The following is a 21,193-nucleotide window of genomic DNA, read 5'->3' as shown; positions in this document are numbered from 1 at the left end:
GTCCAGAAATCACATTCCAATTGTAGTGAGGGAAATAGAAAAGTGTAGACTCCTCTGATGTTGATTCAGTTACATACCAAAATAATTTGATAATATCCGTGACACAATGGAAATAGAACCATTCTACAAAAAAACGGAGCATAATACACCTTGATTCATGATCCTGTTTTGAAGTTATTCTTCTAGTCTTTCCCAACCATGGTATCTCGGTTATTGAAACTGATTTCAATGACTCTTGTACGAAGTATTGTTGATGTAGACTAGAATTGAGAATCATAACAACATTTCGAAATAGAATAGATTTGTTTCTGGTGGAACCCCAGACCTCCAACGGAAACAACTTGCCAATTATTGTTATGACAAATCTTATTACTTCTGAAATTGGGGTTACATTTTCCAATACTTGGGCAGAGGTTGAGCATCTAGAAACCAAATTATTGTAAATATAATTATACTTTGTTTTCTTGTCATTCTTAATTACTCTCAAGAGAATATTGCGTAGTTTTCTATACTTCTTTGGAACAAAGTTGTTTACCTCTCCTGGAAAAATTATCTTTAGCAATGTCATAGAGTCTTGCGGTAAAACGCTCGTAACTTGTCTTATTCGTCGACTCTTGTACAACATCTTTGATATCGATTTCCTACTAGTAGATGGAGAATCATTCAGTATTTGATTCCCAAAAATTTGAACAAGAGACCCATTTTTTTGTTTAACGTAGCATTTGTACTTTAGAATTAAGTTCATGAATTCTGTCCTCCCTACTATATTGTAGATTGTATTCCAATTGTTGTCCTTCAATTGATTAACTTGAAAACTCACAGAAGAATTCACAATATGTGAGTTCCATTGATTACCAGCGGATGTGTGAGCATATCCATGAACAAGTACATTCAGTGACTTCACAAGCACCAAATATGATACTAAGGCATCAATGAAATCAGGGTAAGATTCGGATTCCCTCAATCGTGGAATATGTGCCTCACAGTTCAAGTCTGGTTGAATTGAGGTGTTTCTCAAAAATTCAATAAACTCAATACTAGCACCCGATAATGCGAATCCAGAAGTCTTCTTCTGGCACTCTATGATGTACTTTGCTAACGGTGTCACTTGTTTCAATGGCTTTGTACTTCCCATGCCATGTCGTTATGAGAAGTATGATTTGTAAGCCTATTTAATTTCAGAAAAAAAAGTACATTAATCTTCATTGAATTTGTCTTCTCTGCCTGACTATGGGAAGAAAAGCTACAAAAGAGGCTCTAGAGCATGTGGACCTAGTTAATGGTACACTCTACAACTCCTTGAAGCAAATACGTGTTGATTGCAAAGGTGACAATGGTGATTTGCCAATCTTAGTCAGTGTATGGTGCTGTCAGATTGATACAAAACAAACGCAGAAACTAGCTTCATTGATCCGTGACTACATCAATCCATATGACGATGTATCATTAACACATTTGAAAAGATTTTCAAGAGAGGAGGGAAAAGCAATGAAATTGAAATCCATTATTTGTTCTACTGAATTTTTGGAAACAAAGGAAGATGTTTGTGAGTTTATTAAAGAATATTCTGATATACAGATAGAGACAATGCATGAGTTAAATGTTCCACGTTTTCCACCACCAACTAGGGAGATTTCTCAAAAGTGGTCTTCAGCTTATTGGCCCGTTTCATGGAAGGGGAACCCTAATCATCAATTTTTAAACAGCGTTGAAATTGACATCGAATATGTCAGGAATTTGATACACTCATTAAAAGAAATAGAAAAAGAATCGAATTCTATTCTGGCGTCAATTTTCGTCAATCAGGAGAATAAAATACAATGTACTACAAAATGCTATAGTCACAATGACCCATTTCAGCATAGTATAATGCAGGGCATTGAACAAGTTTCATTAGAAGAACAAAAGAAACGGAAAGATCTATCAACATCAAAGCAAGACCGTTCCAACTATTTGTGTCAGAATATGACCGTATTTTCATCCCACGAACCTTGTGTAATGTGCTGTATGGCGTTGGTACATTCTCGAATCAGTCGGTTAATATATTTGAGATCCTCTCCAAGTAGTGGTGGATTAGAAACAAACTACCAACTAGGTGATCGTGAAGGACTCAACTGGAAGTTCGAGATATGGAAATGGATCGATCGAAAGAGTGAGTCAAATGTAGCTTCGTCGGACGAATTACTATCAAATCCGATCAATTATTAGGTATCAAATAGTAGAAAATCTTTCAACTTGTCTAAGCTTCTACAAGCTTCTTCAAGCAAAATTCCTAAATCGGCATTATTGGAGTATTTTAGATCACTTAACTCATCGATTAAACTCTTGATGTAGAATTCATATTGTTTAGCAAGTGAACGATGTTCGTTTGTAGTAGTTAATATACTTCCAAGAATATTCTCTAGTTTGCCATTGAGATCTGAAATGGAAATCTTATTGACTCCTTCAACATTCAGTGAATTCGCAAGGATTTTTACTGGGAACTGAAAAGATTCTTCTATGTTTTCTTGTATAGTTTTAAGACACGTCTCTTCACGTTGCTTGCATAATTCGATAAATATTCGGTCTGCAGCATTTTTTGAAGTTTTCAGAGGAAATAACTTCCTAAACATTCCCTGAGAAATAGATTCCTCTAAGGAAGGCTTATCTAATATATACTTCGAAACAATAGTCCTTGAATCCATATCATATTAGAATCGTATGACGCAGACGTAGCAGAGCCTATTCTATGTTCTGATTAACAATGGTTCAGTGTAAACATCAACATTAGGTCGTGCGATACTCATTTTCCGCTCAAGAACAAAATTTCATAGTCGTATTTTGAAGTAATCCTATCAGTTCACTACTTACGAGTTAGCTAGCGATACCATGAGCTCGTTGTCGTTTGATACATCGTCATTCTTTGTACAAGGTTTGGCGTCAAGCTTGTCCAAAAGACTATTGGATGAACCTGATAATTCACTACTATTAAACGTTGCACCAAGTGGACGGCAAGCAAAGAGAAATGCTCAACAGATAAACTACTCAGAAGAGTATAATGATGATTTTGATTTCGAGGACAGCCCATCATCTAATCAGACGAAGACCACAATTACGACTAACCAGCAACAGTCCAATGTTCAGAAATCGGCTCCAGCGAGGAATACTCCATATTTCAGAGTTCTAGATGATGAACAAAGGTTGAATGAATTAGCATACAAGAATGACGTTTTAATTCCAATTAAATTGTCTATTGAAAATGCAAATTCAACTCATAAATTAGTTGACTTTTTTATGTGGAATTTGACTGAATCACTAATCACTCCATACCAGTTTGCAGATATATTATGCAATGATCTAGAATTACCAAATTCTATGAATCTGCAGATTGCCGAATCAATTGTGCAACAAATTGATGACTACAATTATGCATCAAACTTACAACTACCAAGTAATGTTCCTTGTGTTGTGATAATTGACTTGTCGGTTAGTTTAAATAAGCATTTGTTCCAAGACAAATTTGAATGGGACTTAAACGGCAATGGGGTTACTCCAGAAGACTTTGCTAGGATTGTGGTGGCTGACATGGGTTTCTCTCTCGAGTTCTATCCAGCCATTTCACATGCACTTCATGAAATAATCATCAGGGTGAAAAAAGAAATAGTAGATGGAACGTATAATAATGAAATTCACAATTTCCACCAGGTCAGGGGGCTTATTTTCGAGAGAGGCATCAGGATTTTCACAGAAAGTAGCATTCAAAATGGGAATGATCACTGGGAACCTATTGTTGAAATTCTTACTCCTTCAGAGATCGAAAGAAGAGAAAACGAAAGGATTCGAAATTTAAGAAGATTGAAGAGAGAAAATATGAGAAGAGATTATGATGACTTTGGACCAAACAAAAGAAGAAATGTTACTGTTAGAAGGAAATTCGATGAATTGGATGGTACCTGGAAAAATATGTGATCATCATACAATTTGCTTGTCAACTTTCCACTAATCGATAAAGAAGTTCACGAAAATCTCAGATCAAATGGATAAATTAGATCATTATTTCTTCTCACAATTCGATTGAACTTTGGAGGAAAGCTAGCTGGACAACTTGCAGTTTATCCAGGAAATAGAGTAGTATGAATATTATGTTCTCTCATTGTCGGATGATCTCATCGGCAGGTTAGATTCTTTGTTCCATTTGCCGCCTTCAAAAGGCTCATTGACCGCCAATATGAATGCGTGACATTGCTGTACCAATCAGCAACCGCTTCGCTCAATGACCTCGCTCTATTAGTGTTATCATACCCCAGTACTTGACCGAACCTACATGTCATTATATTGTTCTTTATATAGATTTTCGTGTCCCTTCTGTTAATAGTTGACACTAATCAGAACACACAGTACAAGAATCTATTTGCCATGATTTATTTTACAGTTGTATTGAAGACAATAAATGAATTACTCTGAACGAAAATTCGTCCCAAGAAAGAACCACTTTTATTGATATTACATTGACAGCATAGGCCGATATACGAATTGAAGATCTACACCTTATCTTTAAATAAATAAAATACCACTACAAATAACAAAATATGAATAACAGCTACTGGATGTTACTTTGATCCCCATTTTCATCAATTTCCTATGTAATATTCTTACGCTATGTTCAAATAAATCGATTATATCTGATGAAAAATTAAACATAGCGTACTACTATAGGATGTAGTTAACTCTTGATAATGAAGTTCAATTTCATATTCTAGACAAATATCAAACTTGGTCATATTCTTATCATCTTCCTTGCTTTTCCTCTTCCCCACTGAGCGAATACCCGGAACCAACAGATAATGATTGAATATAATTCAGAGAAAGGCAAGTCATTGAATGATGACTAAACATAAGCTTGATCCAGAACAATTTCATTCTTTTGTGAAGTTTGCTACTGAAGCTCATTATGTTATCTCAGATTGTTTTGCCTCATAGTTAAAGTATTGTACTAAACTTACTTAAGGATAAATATTTCCTTATTTAAAAAGAAATAAAAAAAAGGGACTAAGGTCCCTTCTATAGATCCCAAGTTTAATTAACAAGTTTACGCATCATTAAGATGAGTTGACTTTTTTTCAGCAAGAATGGTTGCCACTCATTGGATGATGTTTTCTAATTTTTTCAATATATGTCAAATCACGTTTAAATGGCTGCGAATCCTGCACCTGTAAAATAGTACGGAATTAGCAATAAGAATATAAACACGCTAGGATTTTGACTCCCACCACAGCAAGAATGAAAGAGCTTGATGTACCAAATCAACGGAGCAGAATCTTCAGACTTTGGTGCAACTTGGATAAGAAAGTTGAACATGGTGAAGTCAGTACTTCTCTGGAGAATACGATGATGCAAGGAAAGAAAATGTCAGAGAAGAAGCTGCAAGGGAGCTGTGGTAACAGTAGAGGATGAAGAATTGTGAAGAATACAAGTGCTCTTTGCTATACTGCAACTTTTACATGCTGCATGAAGATAAGAAGCTAGATCATCTGAATAATATTGAAGGATATCCTTTTCCAACGCGGAATGAGAGTGTCCTAAAGGATCATGTATCATAGAGAAAGCATGAACAGGAACGTAAGGACGAGCAAGTGAAAGTGTATACTGGCAAATACTAGTATAAGGAATAACTGTATCAATGCCCAATACAAGATGAGAAACAACAGTGGGCAGAAAGTTAATGGTCTTCATCTAGCAGTAGCAACAGTAAGAGAGTCACAGTTTCTGCCACACCCAAGCACAAGGCAGTTCAAGAAGTTCAACCGGAGTTCTTCCGGCAAGAAACTTGATGGTGCCAGAACCTCAGACAGGAAAAGGGTCTTTAGAAATAGAGGGCTTGAAACCCCAAAACAAGGTAAGATCTCTAAAGATATAATAGGGAGAAGCAGAGTCAATAAGGAATTCAGTGGATTCCAATAACTCAAGAGGTGGCATATTGAGGGTATAAGGTCAGGGGAGTAGGTGTAGATGATTTTGCATCTACAGCAGCAGTTGAAAACAAGGTCACACGGCCCAGAGATGTATGAGAGTGACAACTATTGGCCGTGTGCCCATTACCAAGAACAGGAGAAGGACAAATATTCGAACTGTGACACCTACCACAGCACATATAGCAAGTTTGCAGTGACTTTCTGGCTAGACTTTGGTCCAGTAGAGGAGAGAGTTCTCACAGCAAACACCGACCCAGGCTGTGAAGACAGGGAGGCATCGATCCGTTTGACGGACAATTTGAGTTCAGAGAGATCCTGTTGAACTGTTCACTTGAGAGGCTTTGTAGATTGAAAAAGATTATCTAAATTAATAGAGAGAATAATGTATTAGAACTTATTTAGGATACATAATTTCTATATATATGAAGAATAGTTGTTGCAAATTAGAAAGGAGAAGGGGAAGTAAGACCCATTCAATAGATCCCAAATACAACCACAGGCTGGCATCACATCAGGATGAAATGAAACCATATGACCCGAATTTCAAGTTAGATAGACCTAATTGATTCTATCTTATCATCTATGTTGAAATTCAGAGAATTGAAACTATAATTGTAATCTAACAATCAGATAACTATGTGCAGTACTGGCTGCAAATTTACAAATAAGGAAGTTCCACTGGTCCTATGTCTGAGAATAGGAGTAACCCCTTACCAGACCCGCCTCAGCGGAATAGAACTTATCCGTAATGAAATTGGAGGTGGTCTAGAGATAAGAATAGGGGGAGATAAGAATATGAATAAGGGGGAAGATAAGGGGTTCTGAACAATATAAATATGGTAGGATATTCTCCAATATCAGAAGAATAATCAGAACTTGAAATTGAACTTCATTATCAAGAGTTAACTATATCTTTATTAATATACAATGTCTAATTTCCAACAGGGGCTACCTAAAACACTTGTTGTGGCCGTGAACGCATGTCCTCGAATTACCACATTTGCTTATGACATTTGGTAATCTTCATCATTTGGATCATCATTTAAAGACTCAGGAGAACCTCCTTCGTAGTCACTTATGTATTCAATACTAACCTTCTTGTGAGCCACAGCATTGTCATAAGAGGGAACTGGTGTAAGTTTATGTTTAGTGAGCCTTAGCTCATTTATCTCTTCCTGATTCATATTTGGTGTATCATAAGTTCTTCCCAATGCATGAGACTTGCTGTGGATCTGAATCTGTTTCCCCCCAGAATTGGATTCATGAGTGAGAAGAAGAGGAAGTGCAGGGCCAGCAAGACGTTGCGGACGTGAAGAAGCATTGGAAGAAGCGCGCAGAGAAACAGGAGAAATCACGGTGGTAGGCTGTATGGGAAGGGTTTCATCATCATCCGCCTCAGGAGAAATATCCGAGTCATAAGAATAGCACGAGTCGTAGTCGGAACAAGATGGTATCGGTGCGAGAGACATAGTCTCATCATCCATGACATAATCATCGGCCACCCTGGCCGAATCATCAGCCAGGGCACCATCATCAGCCAGCTTACTAGCAACAAGCTGCTTACTAGCAACAAGCAGTTTACTAGCAACAGGCAGGACGACGTCATCAATTACGGTACCATTATCAACAATAGTATCGTCATCAGCCATGGCAGCGTCATCAGCCAAGGCCACATCATCAGACAGAAGATCAGAAATAGGCAGCAACATAGAACGAACAGGAATAGGTGGGGCAGACACACCCCCAGGAAGGGACACAGAGATAGACAGGATAGGCATAGACACGGTAGACACGGGAGACACGGTAGACAGGGGAACTGGGAGACCAGGCAGAGAAGCAAAGGGGAACAACAGTTCGTTGAACGTAACAGCATTAGAACAAACAACTTTGCGAGAGTGCATTTCATAGATGAGATAAGCATGGCGAGATCCATCGTACCCTAACATCACCCCAGTGATGTGTTGAACTGTTTGCTTTGGAAGCTCAGTAGATTGAATCGGATTGTTCATAATGTAGGACAGTATATTGATTAACTTATTTAAGATAGATAATTTCCATATAGAAGAAGAAAAAGTTATAGAAAGTTAGAAAGGAGAAGGCGGAGTAAGACCCCCTTATATAGATGCCAAATACAATCACAGGCTGACCCCTCATCAGGATGAAATGAAACGACATGACCAGAATTTCAGGTTAGTCGGACATAATTGATTCTCATTGGTAGATGTTATCTCATCACATTACTGTGCACAATTATGTCTGAATGGCTGCAAATCCTGCATTCATAAAGTTTACGCATTGGATTAAAAATAGAATATAGAATATGCTTTTAGGTTTGATATCAGCATATTCAACATCCCCCCTTAATCCAATGGTCATTTTATTGGGTTAGTTGCATTCCTGATAGTTGGATTAAGTGTTGGAAGGTTCCTGGAGTTAGTCCTTTTGTAAACATATCTGCAACGTTGTCGGCAGATTTGATTTGGCGAAGTTTGACAATATTGTCTATGATTTTGTCACGGATAAAGTGATAGCGAATATCTATGTGTTTCGTACGTTCGTGGTGTACAGGATGTTCGCTGAGTTTGATACACGAGGTGTTATCTTCCCAAATCATTATTGGTAGTGATATTGGGATTCGAAGTTCTCTGAAGAATGTTATTAGCCAGATAACTTCTTTTATAACGGTTGCGAGGGCCATGTACTCAGCTTCAGTGGTTGACAATGCTGTGGTGGTTTGTTTCTTGGATTTCCAAGAGATTAGGCTTCCCCCATACTTGATGGCATACCCACTGATTGATTTCCTGTCACTGCTATCACTTCCCCAGTCTGAGTCAACAAACACTTGTAGATCGTTTATGTTTGTGTAGTGCTGACCGAGTTTCTGTGTTCCTTTTAGATAGCGGAGAACATGTTTGGCGGCAGTTAGAGTTACCTCTGTTGGTTCGTTGAAGTACCGACTTAACATTCCAACAATATACGCAATATCACCTCGTATGGTATTGCTAGCATAAAGAAGCTTTCCTACTATGCTTCTGTAAATTGTTGCATCGCAGGGTTTGGATTTCTGGTTTAGATGCTGTCCCTGAATAATAGGACTTTTCACGCTGTTGAGCTCTTCAAGATTTAGTTCCTCCAACGTTTTCTTGATGTAGTCAGAAAGATTTGCTGTGATCCCTTCAGGGCCCTGTTCTATGTTGATTCCTAGGAATTTGCGTGCCAATCCAAGATCCTTCATCTTGAACTTGTTCAGGAGAAGTTTCTTGGCCTCGTAGATTTCATTTTCTCGAGGACTCGCAATAAGTAGGTCATCAACGTAAAGGCCAAGAATCACATTATTTCTTCTGTAGATCCCGAACTCGGATTTTGATCGAATAAAGCCGTTATTCTCCAAGAATTTATTAATAGTCGAGTTCCAGATCAATGGAGCTTGTTTTAGACCGTAGAGTGATTTGTTCAACTTACAAACCATATGTGGATATTGTTCATCCATGAAACCTTTAGGCTGCTTAATGTAGAGTTCTGTGTCAATCTTCCCATTTAGGAAGGCCGTCGAGACGTCCATCTGATGAATCTTCATCTTATGTACAGCCGCTATGGCTAGTAGAAGTTTGATACTTTCACTCCTGATCACAGGCGCAAAGGTTTCTTCATAGTCAATTCCATGTTTTTGTCTAAAACCTAGAGCAACTAGTCTGGCTTTGTAAGTTCCATCATCTTTGATGGTATATACCCACTTCATTCCTAGGGCTCGTTTTCCCTTAGGAAGCTCAGCAAGAGTCCACGTGGAGTTTTCCATTTGAGCACCAAATTCCTTGTTCATAGCTTCAATCCATCGTTCTCGTTGAGGACTGTTAGTGGCTTCCTCATAGGTGCGTGGCACTTGTGGAGTCATTATGGTGACCATAAATGCACTGCTACCCATAATGAGAGGTTGGCCATGTGTTTCAGTATAGTCGAGATCGTTGGGATTGTCTGCTTCTGAAAACGATTCACTATCGGTGGTGATGTACTCAATTTGTTGTCTCTGTGGATAGTTGATCAAATTTTGATTGTCCTGTTGTCTCTGTGACCGTGTTGGAACAAGTATTGGTCTGTGTGCCCGCTTGAGTGTTTGTGGATGTGTTCCATCACGCGACGGAACCGGGGTGAGTTTATGCTTAACCCCATTCACCGGAGGAGGACGCGATACAACAAGATGAGTTAGTTTGTTGTTGGCCTCAGAATTCAGAGGGACCAAGGCACGGTCAGTCAGCGATAGGATGAGTTCCATCCCCCCTGAAGCAGGCAACTCAATGAGACGAGTAGGAGAAAGACCCGGAGGGAGGAGGAATTGCTGAGGACGAGATTGAAGTGGGGGAGAATCAGGAACCTCAATAATAGGAGAGGATTGTGGAGAGTCGGATTGAACGACCCGAGGCAGTGGTTGAGGAGGAGGTGGAGGAGTGGAGGACACCACAGTCTGCGTAGTAGGAGTATGACGAGTGAGCGGCAGAGGATAAGTGGCGGAGGTGTCCTCCATTTCCATATTAGAAGTAGGACGAATAAGCGGAAGGGGATCCATGTCGGAGGCATCCTCCATTTCCGAGTCATGATAAGAAGAAAGGTCATCCGAATCCATCACCACGATGTCCATATAGGTGGACGGATCTGGATATTCTTCCTGATCCAGCAGAACATCCATAGAGGAGCGCGTGGAGATCAAAGGTGACGAACGGGGATGAGTACCGTATTGCTCAGGAGCATCGAAGAATTCCTGATCAGAGACCACTTCCATGTCATAGCCATCTTCAGACATAGGTTCAGGCTCAGTATCCGTAGAGTCTATTTCCATGGGTATGGCTGATGAAGATCCAGGGATAGGGGATGGAGCCTCAACCGCAGGATGAGGAAGACCGAGAGGAGCAGTAGGAGCAGATGGTCTATTGCGAGGAACAGGAAGAAGGGAGGGTACTGTACGAGGTGCTGGAAGTGAAGGTACCGTACGAGTAGAAGGAAGAGATGGCACCTTACGAGTTGAAGGAAGGGAGGGTACCTTACGAGGAGCAGGAAGGGATGGTACCGTACGAGGAGCAGTAAGAGTTGGTACCTCACGAGAAGCAGGAGCTGTATAGGAGTCGTCAGACAGCTCGTAGGAGTCAGAGGGAGGCAGATCGGACCTCTGAGCCAGAACAACGGCACGGGATGGTGCAGTTAGGGCCGCAGAAGTAGAAGGTACCAGAGTATCAGAAGGTACCGGAGCAGAAGAAGGTACCGGAGCAGAAGAAGGTACCGGAGTAGAAGCAGGAGACGGAGTAGGAGAAGGTACCAGAATAGGAGAAGGCACCGGTGTAGGAGTCGACGGAGGCTGCGACAGAGGAGTAGTGGATGCAGCAGGAGAGACCGGTGCCGAAGCAGACGACAGAGCGGCAGATGAACCTGGCGATTGAACAACAGTACTGCCAGATGGCGTCGATGGAGGCGAGGGAGATGGGGCCAGAGACACACGAGGACCCTGAGTGAGGCCTGGAGCAGGTGCCAGAATAGAAGGAAAACTGCCACCACCACTACCTCCACCACCAATGGAGGTAGTCGATACAACAGTAGACGTCAGAGGTCTAGCAAAAGGAAAGACATTTTCTTGGAACCGAACATGAGAAGAGGTAATCACTTGTCTGGTAGCGAGATCATAAACAAGATGAGCCTTCCGAAACGGATCAGATCCAAGATAAACACCCTTGATTGCACGAGCGACCAACTTCAGTTGACGGTGATTGGGTGGAACATTCACAAAGGCAGCACACCCAAACACTTTAAGTTGAGATAAGATAGGCCTCGCGCCATGCCAGAGTTCAAATGGCGAGCGATTTTGGAGAACAGGTGTTGGTAGCCGGTTTAGGAGAAATGCAGCATGTTGGAGTGCATGCGGGAAGAGCGGTGAAGGAAGAGAACACGCAGTGATCATGGTACGCGTTTTGTCAAGAACGGAGCGAATGGCTCTTTCAGCACGTCCATTTTGGTGTGAGTTACCAGGCACAGTGAGCTGGGTCTGGATACCTTCTGCCGCAAAGAATGAAGTAAGCGTCAGATTGACAAACTCACCTCCATTGTCAGAACGAAAGTTACAGACACGGTAGCCACCACGACTGGAGAAGTGGTTTGTCCATGCCTTAATAACTTTGATAATGAAGTCCGCAGCATCCGATTTCTTGAGAATAGGCCCAACAGCCTTGAAGCGAGTAAAGTCGTCAAGAAGAATACAAAAATAAAACAACGAGGAGGGACCACCGGCATGAGGACCGGATAAGTCACAGTGAAGAAGTTGCAAGGGAGCAGATGTGACTGGACCGGTGGTCGTTTTGGGAATAACCCGAGTGCTCTTGGAGCGAAGACATGCTTCACATGAAATCGAGTCGTGAACAGCCGTGCGAGGCATGTTCGGATATTTCAAGGCCAGACGAACGACAGTCGGAGAAGGGTGGCCAAGGCGAGCATGGACAAGAGCAGAGGCAGAAATAGGTGCCACAACAGGGTCCGCAGCAGGAGCAGCGACCGTAACAGGAGCGGGGGCCGAGTAGGCAGAGTGGTCAGCCCGCGAGACAGTCGAGGGGCGGACAATTTCAAGACACAGCAAGTAAAGATTTCTCAGGTCTCTGGTAGCAAGTTGGCCATACTTGGGGTGAACAATATCATCATGAGAGATAACAAGCTTGTCGCCCGTAGTAGTAACAGCCAGGATGGAAAGAAGATTCTGAGTACAGTCAGGAACGTAAAGAACATTGAACACCCGAATCTTCTGACCATGGAGATCAAACACAAGAGTACCACGACCGGCAATCGAGAGAGGCTCGTGACCGGCGTTCATGACAGAACCAGAGTGAGGAATGATGTCATGGAAGAGACTTCTATCGTTACAAATGTGGGTAGAAGCACCTGAATCAAAAATAAAGCTGGCAGAGGAAGAAGAAGCCAAGAGGGCATAGTGGGTGTAGTGAGCGAGATGAGCATAGTAAGCACCAGGTTGGTCAAAACCAAAAGTCAGAGCATCATCAGCGAGAGCATAATGAGCAGCAGGCTTTGGACGAGAGCCGTGCTTCCTGCGGTGCTTTCCTGGACCGCCAGGACCGAAGCGTGAGGCCATACGAGGAACTTCACCCTCACGATAAGGAGCAGGGCAGTTCTTGGCCATGTGACCACACCCATAGCAGTTGTAGCAATCAAGCTGCCAAATCAGATCCGTACCTTTAGCCTTGATCAAGTTCCTGGTGACAGGACCCGAAGGTGAAGACAAGGAGGTAAGGGCATAAGCAGATTGAGACGAGGACAGGACCAGCAAGGCGGAGGACGTGCCAGGAGGAGAAAGTTCATCATGATAAGCAAAGAAATTGAGAACTTCGTCCGCAGTCACCGTGGGAGTCAGGCGAACTTGAGAAAAGAATAGATCTCTCACCTTGGAGTTTCCCGTACCATAAAGGAAGAGGAGCGCTTTCATGGAGTCGTTATCGTACTTCGTCATAAACGCAGTCAACTTTTCAGCAATCAAGAACCCAGCTTCAGTCGTAATAGTCGGATCAGCAAGGCGACCAAATAAGTACTTGAGATAACCGACCGCATCCCTAGAGCTGGCGATCGCATACTTGGTTTCGACAGCTTTCCAAGTTTCGACACCCAGAGAGTAGTGCGTGAACAATGACTGAACGTCAGGCTTCATACACTTGAGGATAAGCTCACGGAGCTTGTGGCTCAACGCCTGCTGGTCCGTAAAGGTGATGGAAAGTTCTTTCTCTGAAAGATAAGCAGCAATCTCTGTAGCCAAGACACAGCTACTGAACATACCAGTCATCCAGTCTTTCCATTCCAGAAAGTTCTCACGGCCTCTGAGAAGAAGAGTATCTATGACCATGAGGCCGGAATTTAATTGGCTCATAACCTGTTGAACTGTTTGCTTTGGAAGCTCAGTAGATTGAATCGGATTGTTCATAATGTAGGACAGTATATTGATTAACTTATTTAAGATAGATAATTTCCATATAGAAGAAGAAAAAGTTATAGAAAGTTAGAAAGGAGAAGGCGGAGTAAGACCCCCTTATATAGATGCCAAATACAATCACAGGCTGACCCCTCATCAGGATGAAATGAAACGACATGACCAGAATTTCAGGTTAGTCGGACATAATTGATTCTCATTGGTAGATGTTATCTCATCACATTACTGTGCACAATTATGTCTGAATGGCTGCAAATCCTGCATTCATAAAGTTTACGCATTGGATTAAAAATAGAATATAGAATATGCTTTTAGGTTTGATATCAGCATATTCAACATGATGGCCCTTTCAGAAAACTTCAGTGGACGGTGAGACTCAGGGATATGGGCATAAGCAGCACATCCATAAGGACGGAGGTGCGCAATAACGGGGCGGATCTGGAACCAACGCTCATACGGAGACACGAACGGAGCTTGGAGCAGGGGTTGACGATTAATAAGATAGGCAGCACAGACAACAGCATACGGCCAGAACACAGCAGGCACCGAACAATGAGTCAGAAGAGTTCGGGCTTTATCAAGAATGGTACGAATAGCACGTTCTGCGGTGCCATTCTGATGAGAATTATAAGGCACCGTTCTCTGATGAGAAATCCCTTCGTCCTGAAGGAATTTGGTCAACGTGGAGTTGACATACTCACCCCCGTTATCAGTACGAATACTACCGACACGGTATCCACCACGAGTGGAGAAGAAAGAATGAAAGAGCTTGATGTGTCGAATCAATTGAGCGGAGACCTCGGACTTCTGTGCAATGGGGATTACCCATTTGAACTTGGTGAAGTCATCAACAATAATAAGAAAGTACTTCTCAGGAGGGTAGGAGGATTTCGGGAAGTGAGGACCTGAAACATCAGAGTGAAGTAACTGTAAGGGAGCGGTGGTGACCGTAGCGATGGAAGACTTAGGAACATGACGAGTGCGCTTTGCGACACTGCAACTTTCACATGCTGCAGGCAGATAAGAAGCAAGATCATATTGAGAGATGATCGTCTTTTCCAATGCGGCATGAGGGTGACCTAGGCGATCATGAAGTACAGATAAAGCATGATCAGGAGCAGGAGGACGAACAAGTGAAAGCGTAAACTTGTAAAGGTTGGAGTCAGGAAGAACAGAGCCAACAAGTCCTAACACAGGATGAGAGACGGCAGTTGGCAGAAAGTTGAAATTAGATTTGCTACGAGCAGCAGCAACAGCAAGGGATGTTGAACTGTTTGCTTTGGAAGCTCAGTAGATTGAATCGGATTATTCATAATGTAGGACAGTATATTGATTAACTTATTTAAGATAGATAATTTCCATATAGAAGAAGAAAAGTTATAGAAAGTTAGAAAGGAGAAGGGGGAGTAAGACCCCCTTATATAGATGCCAAATACAATCACAGGCTGACCCCTCATCAGGAGGAAATGAAACGACATGACCAGAATTTCAGGTTAGTCGGACATAATTGATTCTCATTGGTAGATGTTATCTTATCACATTACTGTGCACAATTATGTCTGAATGGCTGCAAATCCTGCATTCATAAAGTTTACGCATTGGATTAAAAATAGAATATAGAATATGCTTTTAGGTTTGATATCAGCATATTCAACATATTCAACATCCCCCCTTAATCCAATGGTCATTTTATTGGGTTAGTTGCATTCCTGATAGTTGGATTAAGTGTTGGAAGGTTCCTGGAGTTAGTCCTTTTGTAAACATATCTGCAACGTTGTCGGCAGATTTGATTTGGCGAAGTTTGACAATATTGTCTATGATTTTGTCACGGATAAAGTGATAGCGAATATCTATGTGTTTCGTACGTTCGTGGTGTACAGGATGTTCGCTGAGTTTGATACACGAGGTGTTATCTTCCCAAATCATTATTGGTAGTGATATTGGGATTCGAAGTTCTCTGAAGAATGTTATTAGCCAGATAACTTCTTTTATAACGGTTGCGAGGGCCATGTACTCAGCTTCAGTGGTTGACAATGCTGTGGTGGTTTGTTTCTTGGATTTCCAAGAGATTAGGCTTCCCCCATACTTGATGGCATACCCACTGATTGATTTCCTGTCACTGCTATCACTTCCCCAGTCTGAGTCAACAAACACTTGTAGATCGTTTATGTTTGTGTAGTGCTGACCGAGTTTCTGTGTTCCTTTTAGATAGCGGAGAACATGTTTGGCGGCAGTTAGAGTTACCTCTGTTGGTTCGTTGAAGTACCGACTTAACATTCCAACAATATAAGCAATATCACCTCGTATGGTATTGCTAGCATAAAGAAGCTTTCCTACTATGCTTCTGTAAATTGTTGCATCGCAGGGTTTGGATTTCTGGTTTAGATGCTGTCCCTGAATAATAGGACTTTTCACGCTGTTGAGCTCTTCAAGATTTAGTTCCTCCAACGTTTTCTTGATGTAGTCAGAAAGATTTGCTGTGATCCCTTCAGGGCCCTGTTCTATGTTGATTCCTAGGAATTTGCGTGCCAATCCAAGATCCTTCATCTTGAACTTGTTCAGGAGAAGTTTCTTGGCCTCGTAGATTTCATTTTCTCGAGGACTCGCAATAAGTAGGTCATCAACGTAAAGGCCAAGAATCACATTATTTCTTCTGTAGATCCCGAACTCGGATTTTGATCGAATAAAGCCGTTATTCTCCAAGAATTTATTAATAGTCGAGTTCCAGATCAATGGAGCTTGTTTTAGACCGTAGAGTGATTTGTTCAACTTACAAACCATATGTGGATATTGTTCATCCATGAAACCTTTAGGCTGCTTAATGTAGAGTTCTGTGTCAATCTTCCCATTTAGGAAGGCCGTCGAGACGTCCATCTGATGAATCTTCATCTTATGTACAGCCGCTATGGCTAGTAGAAGTTTGATACTTTCACTCCTGATCACAGGCGCAAAGGTTTCTTCATAGTCAATTCCATGTTTTTGTCTAAAACCTAGAGCAACTAGTCTGGCTTTGTAAGTTCCATCATCTTTGATGGTATATACCCACTTCATTCCTAGGGCTCGTTTTCCCTTAGGAAGCTCAGCAAGAGTCCACGTGGAGTTTTCCATTTGAGCACCAAATTCCTTGTTCATAGCTTCAATCCATCGTTCTCGTTGAGGACTGTTAGTGGCTTCCTCATAGGTGCGTGGCACTTGTGGAGTCATTATGGTGACCATAAATGCACTGCTACCCATAATGAGAGGTTGGCCATGTGTTTCAGTATAGTCGAGATCGTTGGGATTGTCTGCTTCTGAAAACGATTCACTATCGGTGGTGATGTACTCAATTTGTTGTCTCTGTGGATAGTTGATCAAATTTTGATTGTCCTGTTGTCTCTGTGACCGTGTTGGAACAAGTATTGGTCTGTGTGCCCGCTTGAGTGTTTGTGGATGTGTTCCATCACGCGACGGAACCGGGGTGAGTTTATGCTTAACCCCATTCACCGGAGGAGGACGCGATACAACAAGATGAGTTAGTTTGTTGTTGGCCTCAGAATTCAGAGGGACCAAGGCACGGTCAGTCAGCGATAGGATGAGTTCCATCCCCCCTGAAGCAGGCAACTCAATGAGACGAGTAGGAGAAAGACCCGGAGGGAGGAGGAATTGCTGAGGACGAGATTGAAGTGGGGGAGAATCAGGAACCTCAATAATAGGAGAGGATTGTGGAGAGTCGGATTGAACGACCCGAGGCAGTGGTTGAGGAGGAGGTGGAGGAGTGGAGGACACCACAGTCTGCGTAGTAGGAGTATGACGAGTGAGCGGCAGAGGATAAGTGACGGAGGTGTCCTCCATTTCCATATTAGAAGTAGGACGAATAAGCGGAAGGGGATCCATGTCGGAGGCATCCTCCATTTCCGAGTCATGATAAGAAGAAAGGTCATCCGAATCCATCACCACGATGTCCATATAGGTGGACGGATCTGGATATTCTTCCTGATCCAGCAGAACATCCATAGAGGAGCGCGTGGAGATCAAAGGTGACGAACGGGGATGAGTACCGTATTGCTCAGGAGCATCGAAGAATTCCTGATCAGAGACCACTTCCATGTCATAGCCATCTTCAGACATAGGTTCAGGCTCAGTATCCGTAGAGTCTATTTCCATGGGTATGGCTGATGAAGATCCAGGGATAGGGGATGGAGCCTCAACCGCAGGATGAGGAAGACCGAGAGGAGCAGTAGGAGCAGATGGTCTATTGCGAGGAACAGGAAGAAGGGAGGGTACTGTACGAGGTGCTGGAAGTGAAGGTACCGTACGAGTAGAAGGAAGAGATGGCACCTTACGAGTTGAAGGAAGGGAGGGTACCTTACAAGGAGCAGGAAGGGATGGTACCGTACGAGGAGCAGTAAGAGTTGGTACCTCACGAGAAGCAGGAGCTGTATAGGAGTCGTCAGACAGCTCGTAGGAGTCAGAGGGAGGCAGATCGGACCTCTGAGCCAGAACAACGGCACGGGATGGTGCAGTTAGGGCCGCAGAAGTAGAAGGTACCAGAGTATCAGAAGGTACCAGAGTAGCAGAAGGTACCGGAGCAGAAGAAGGTACCGGAGCAGAAGAAGGTACCGGAGCAGAAGAAGGTACCGGAGTAGAAGCAGGCGCCGGAGTAGGAGTCGACGGAGGCTGCGACAGAGGAGTAGTAGATGCAGCAGGAGAGACCGGTGCCGAAGCAGACGACAGAGCTGCAGATGAACCTGGCGATTGAGAAACAGTACTGCCAGATGGCGTGGATGGAGGCGAGGGAGATGGGGCCAGAGACACACGAGGACCCTGAGTGAGGCCTGGAGCAGGTGCCAGAATAGAAGGAAAACTGCCACCACCACTACCACCACCACCAATGGAGGTAGCCGACACGACAGTAGACGTCAGAGGTCTTGCAAAAGGAAAGACATTTTCCTGGAACCGAACATGAGAAGAGGTAATCACTTGTCTGGTAGCGAGATCATAAACAAGATGAGCTTTCCGAAACGGATCAGATCCAAGATAAACACCCTTGATTGCACGAGCGACCAACTTCAGTTGACGGTGATTGGGTGGAACATTCACAAAGGCAGCACACCCAAACACTTTAAGTTGAGATAAGATAGGCCTCGCGCCATGCCAGAGTTCAAATGGCGAGCGATTTTGGAGAACAGGTGTTGGTAGCCTGTTTAGGAGAAATGCAGCATGTTGGAGTGCATGCGGGAAGAGGGGCGAAGGAAGAGAGCTCGCAGTGATCATGGTACGCGTTTTGTCAAGAACGGAGCGAATCGCTCTTTCAGCACGTCCATTTTGGTGTGAGTTACCAGGCACAGTGAGCTGGGTCTGGATCCCTTCTGCCGCAAAGAATGAAGTAAGCGTCAGATTAACAAACTCACCTCCATTGTCAGAACGAAAGTTACAGACACGGTAGCCACCACGACTGGAGAAGTGGTTTGTCCATGCCTTAATAACTTTGATAATGAAGTCCGCAGCATCCGATTTCTTGAGAAGAGGCCCAACAGCCTTGAAGCGAGTAAAGTCGTCAAGAAGAATACAAAAATAAAACAACGAGGAGGGACCACCGGCATGAGGACCGGACAAATCACAGTGAAGAAGTTGCAAGGGAGCAGATGTGACTGGGCCGGTGGTCGTTTTGGGAATAACCCGAGTGCTCTTGGAGCTAAGACATGCTTCACATGAAATCGAGTCGTGAACAGCCGTGCGAGGCATGTTCGGATATTTCAAGGCCAGACGAACGACAGTCGGGGAAGGGTGGCCAAGGCGAGCATGGACAAGAGCAGAGGCAGAAATAGGTGCCACACCAGCGTCCGCAGCAGGAGCAGCGACCGTAACAGGAGCGGGGGCCGAGTAGGCAGAGTGGTTAACCCGCGAGACAGTCGAGGGGCGGACAATTTCGAGACACAGCAAGTAAAGATTTCTCAGGTCTCTGGTAGCAAGTTGGCCATATTTAGGGTGAACAATATCATCATGAGAGATAACAAGCTTGTCGCCCGTAGTAGTAACAGCCAGGATGGAAAGAAGATTCTGAGTACAGTCAGGAACGTAAAGAACATTGAACACCCGAATCTTCTGACCATGGAGATCAAACACAAGAGTACCACGACCGGCAATCGAGAGAGGCTCGTGACCGGCGTTCATGACAGAACCAGAGTGAGGAACGATGTCATGGAAGAGACTTCTATCGTTACAAATGTGGGTAGAAGCACCTGAATCAAAAATAAAGCTGGCAGAGGAAGAAGAAGCCAAGAGGGCATAGTGGGTGTAGTGAGCGAGATGAGCATAATAAGCACCGGGCTGGTCAAAACCAAAAGTCAGAGCATCATCAGCGAGAGCATAATGAGCAGCAGGCTTTGGACGAGAGCCGTGCCTCCTGCGGTGCTTTCCTGGACCGCCAGGACCGAAGCGAGAAGCCATACGAGGAACTTCACCCTCACGATAAGGAGCAGGGCAGTTCTTGGCCATGTGACCACACCCATAGCAGTTGTAGCAATCAAGCTGCCAAATCAGATCCGTACCTTTAGCCTTGATCAAGTTCCTGGTGACAGGACCAGAAGGAGAAGACAAGGACGTAAGGGCATAAGCAGATTGAGACGAGGACAGGACAAGCAAGGCGGAGGACGTGGCAGGTGGAGTAAGCTCATCATGATAAGCAAAGAAATTGAGAACTTCGTCCGCAGTCACGGTGGGAGTCAGGCGAACTTGAGAAAAGAATAGATCTCTAACCTTGGAGTTCCCCGTACCATAAAGGAAGAGGAGCGCTTTCATGGAGTCGTTATCGTACTTAGTCATAAACGCAGTCAACTTTTCAGCAATCAAGAACCCAGCTTCAGTCGTAATGGTCGGATCAGCAAGGCCACCAAATAAGTACTTGAGATAACCGACCGCATCCCTAGAGCTGGCGATCGCATACTTGGTTTCGACAGCTTTCCAAGTTTCGACTCCCAGAGAGTAGTGCGTGAACAATGACTGAACGTCAGGCTTCATACACTTGAGAATAAGCTCACGGAGCTTGTGGCTCAACGCCTGCTGGTCCGTAAAGGTGATGGAAAGTTCTTTCTCTGAAAGATAAGCAGCAATCTCTGTAGCCAAGACACAGCTACTGAACATACCAGTCATCCAGTCTTTCCATTCCAGAAAGTTCTCACGGCCTCTGAGAAGAAGAGTATCAATGACCATGAGGCCAGAATTTAATTGGCTCATAACCTGTTGAACTGTTTGCTTTGGAAGCTCAGTAGATTGAATCGGATTATTCATAATGTAGGAC

At 43.3% G+C, this 21,193-nt stretch overlaps 2 protein-coding genes across 2 annotated transcripts; both read left to right on the top strand. All coding sequences in view use genetic code 12, as the record gives it.

Annotated features, from left to right (window-relative positions):
- Positions 1-1,230: 1,230 nt before the first annotated feature.
- On the top strand, positions 1,231-2,208 carry TAD3 (tRNA-specific adenosine-34 deaminase subunit; the record flags this gene model as incomplete). The annotated part of the gene is made up of 1 exon (XM_001383055.1): positions 1,231-2,208. One exon carries the CDS (start codon positions 1,231-1,233, stop codon positions 2,206-2,208), a length of 978 nt encoding a protein of 325 aa, XP_001383092.2.
- A 660-nt stretch (positions 2,209-2,868) lies between these two features.
- Positions 2,869-3,948, top strand: SFH1 (Chromatin structure remodeling complex protein SFH1 (SNF5 homolog 1); the record flags this gene model as incomplete). The annotated part of the gene is made up of 1 exon (XM_001383054.1): positions 2,869-3,948. One exon carries the CDS (start codon positions 2,869-2,871, stop codon positions 3,946-3,948), a length of 1,080 nt encoding a protein of 359 aa, XP_001383091.2.
- Positions 3,949-21,193: the final 17,245 nt, after the last annotated feature.

Source organism: Scheffersomyces stipitis, chromosome 2, assembly GCF_000209165.1.
Source record: "Scheffersomyces stipitis CBS 6054 chromosome 2, complete sequence".
NCBI lineage: Eukaryota > Fungi > Ascomycota > Pichiomycetes > Serinales > Debaryomycetaceae > Scheffersomyces > Scheffersomyces stipitis.
This window is presented reverse-complemented; position numbering and strand designations above follow the sequence as displayed.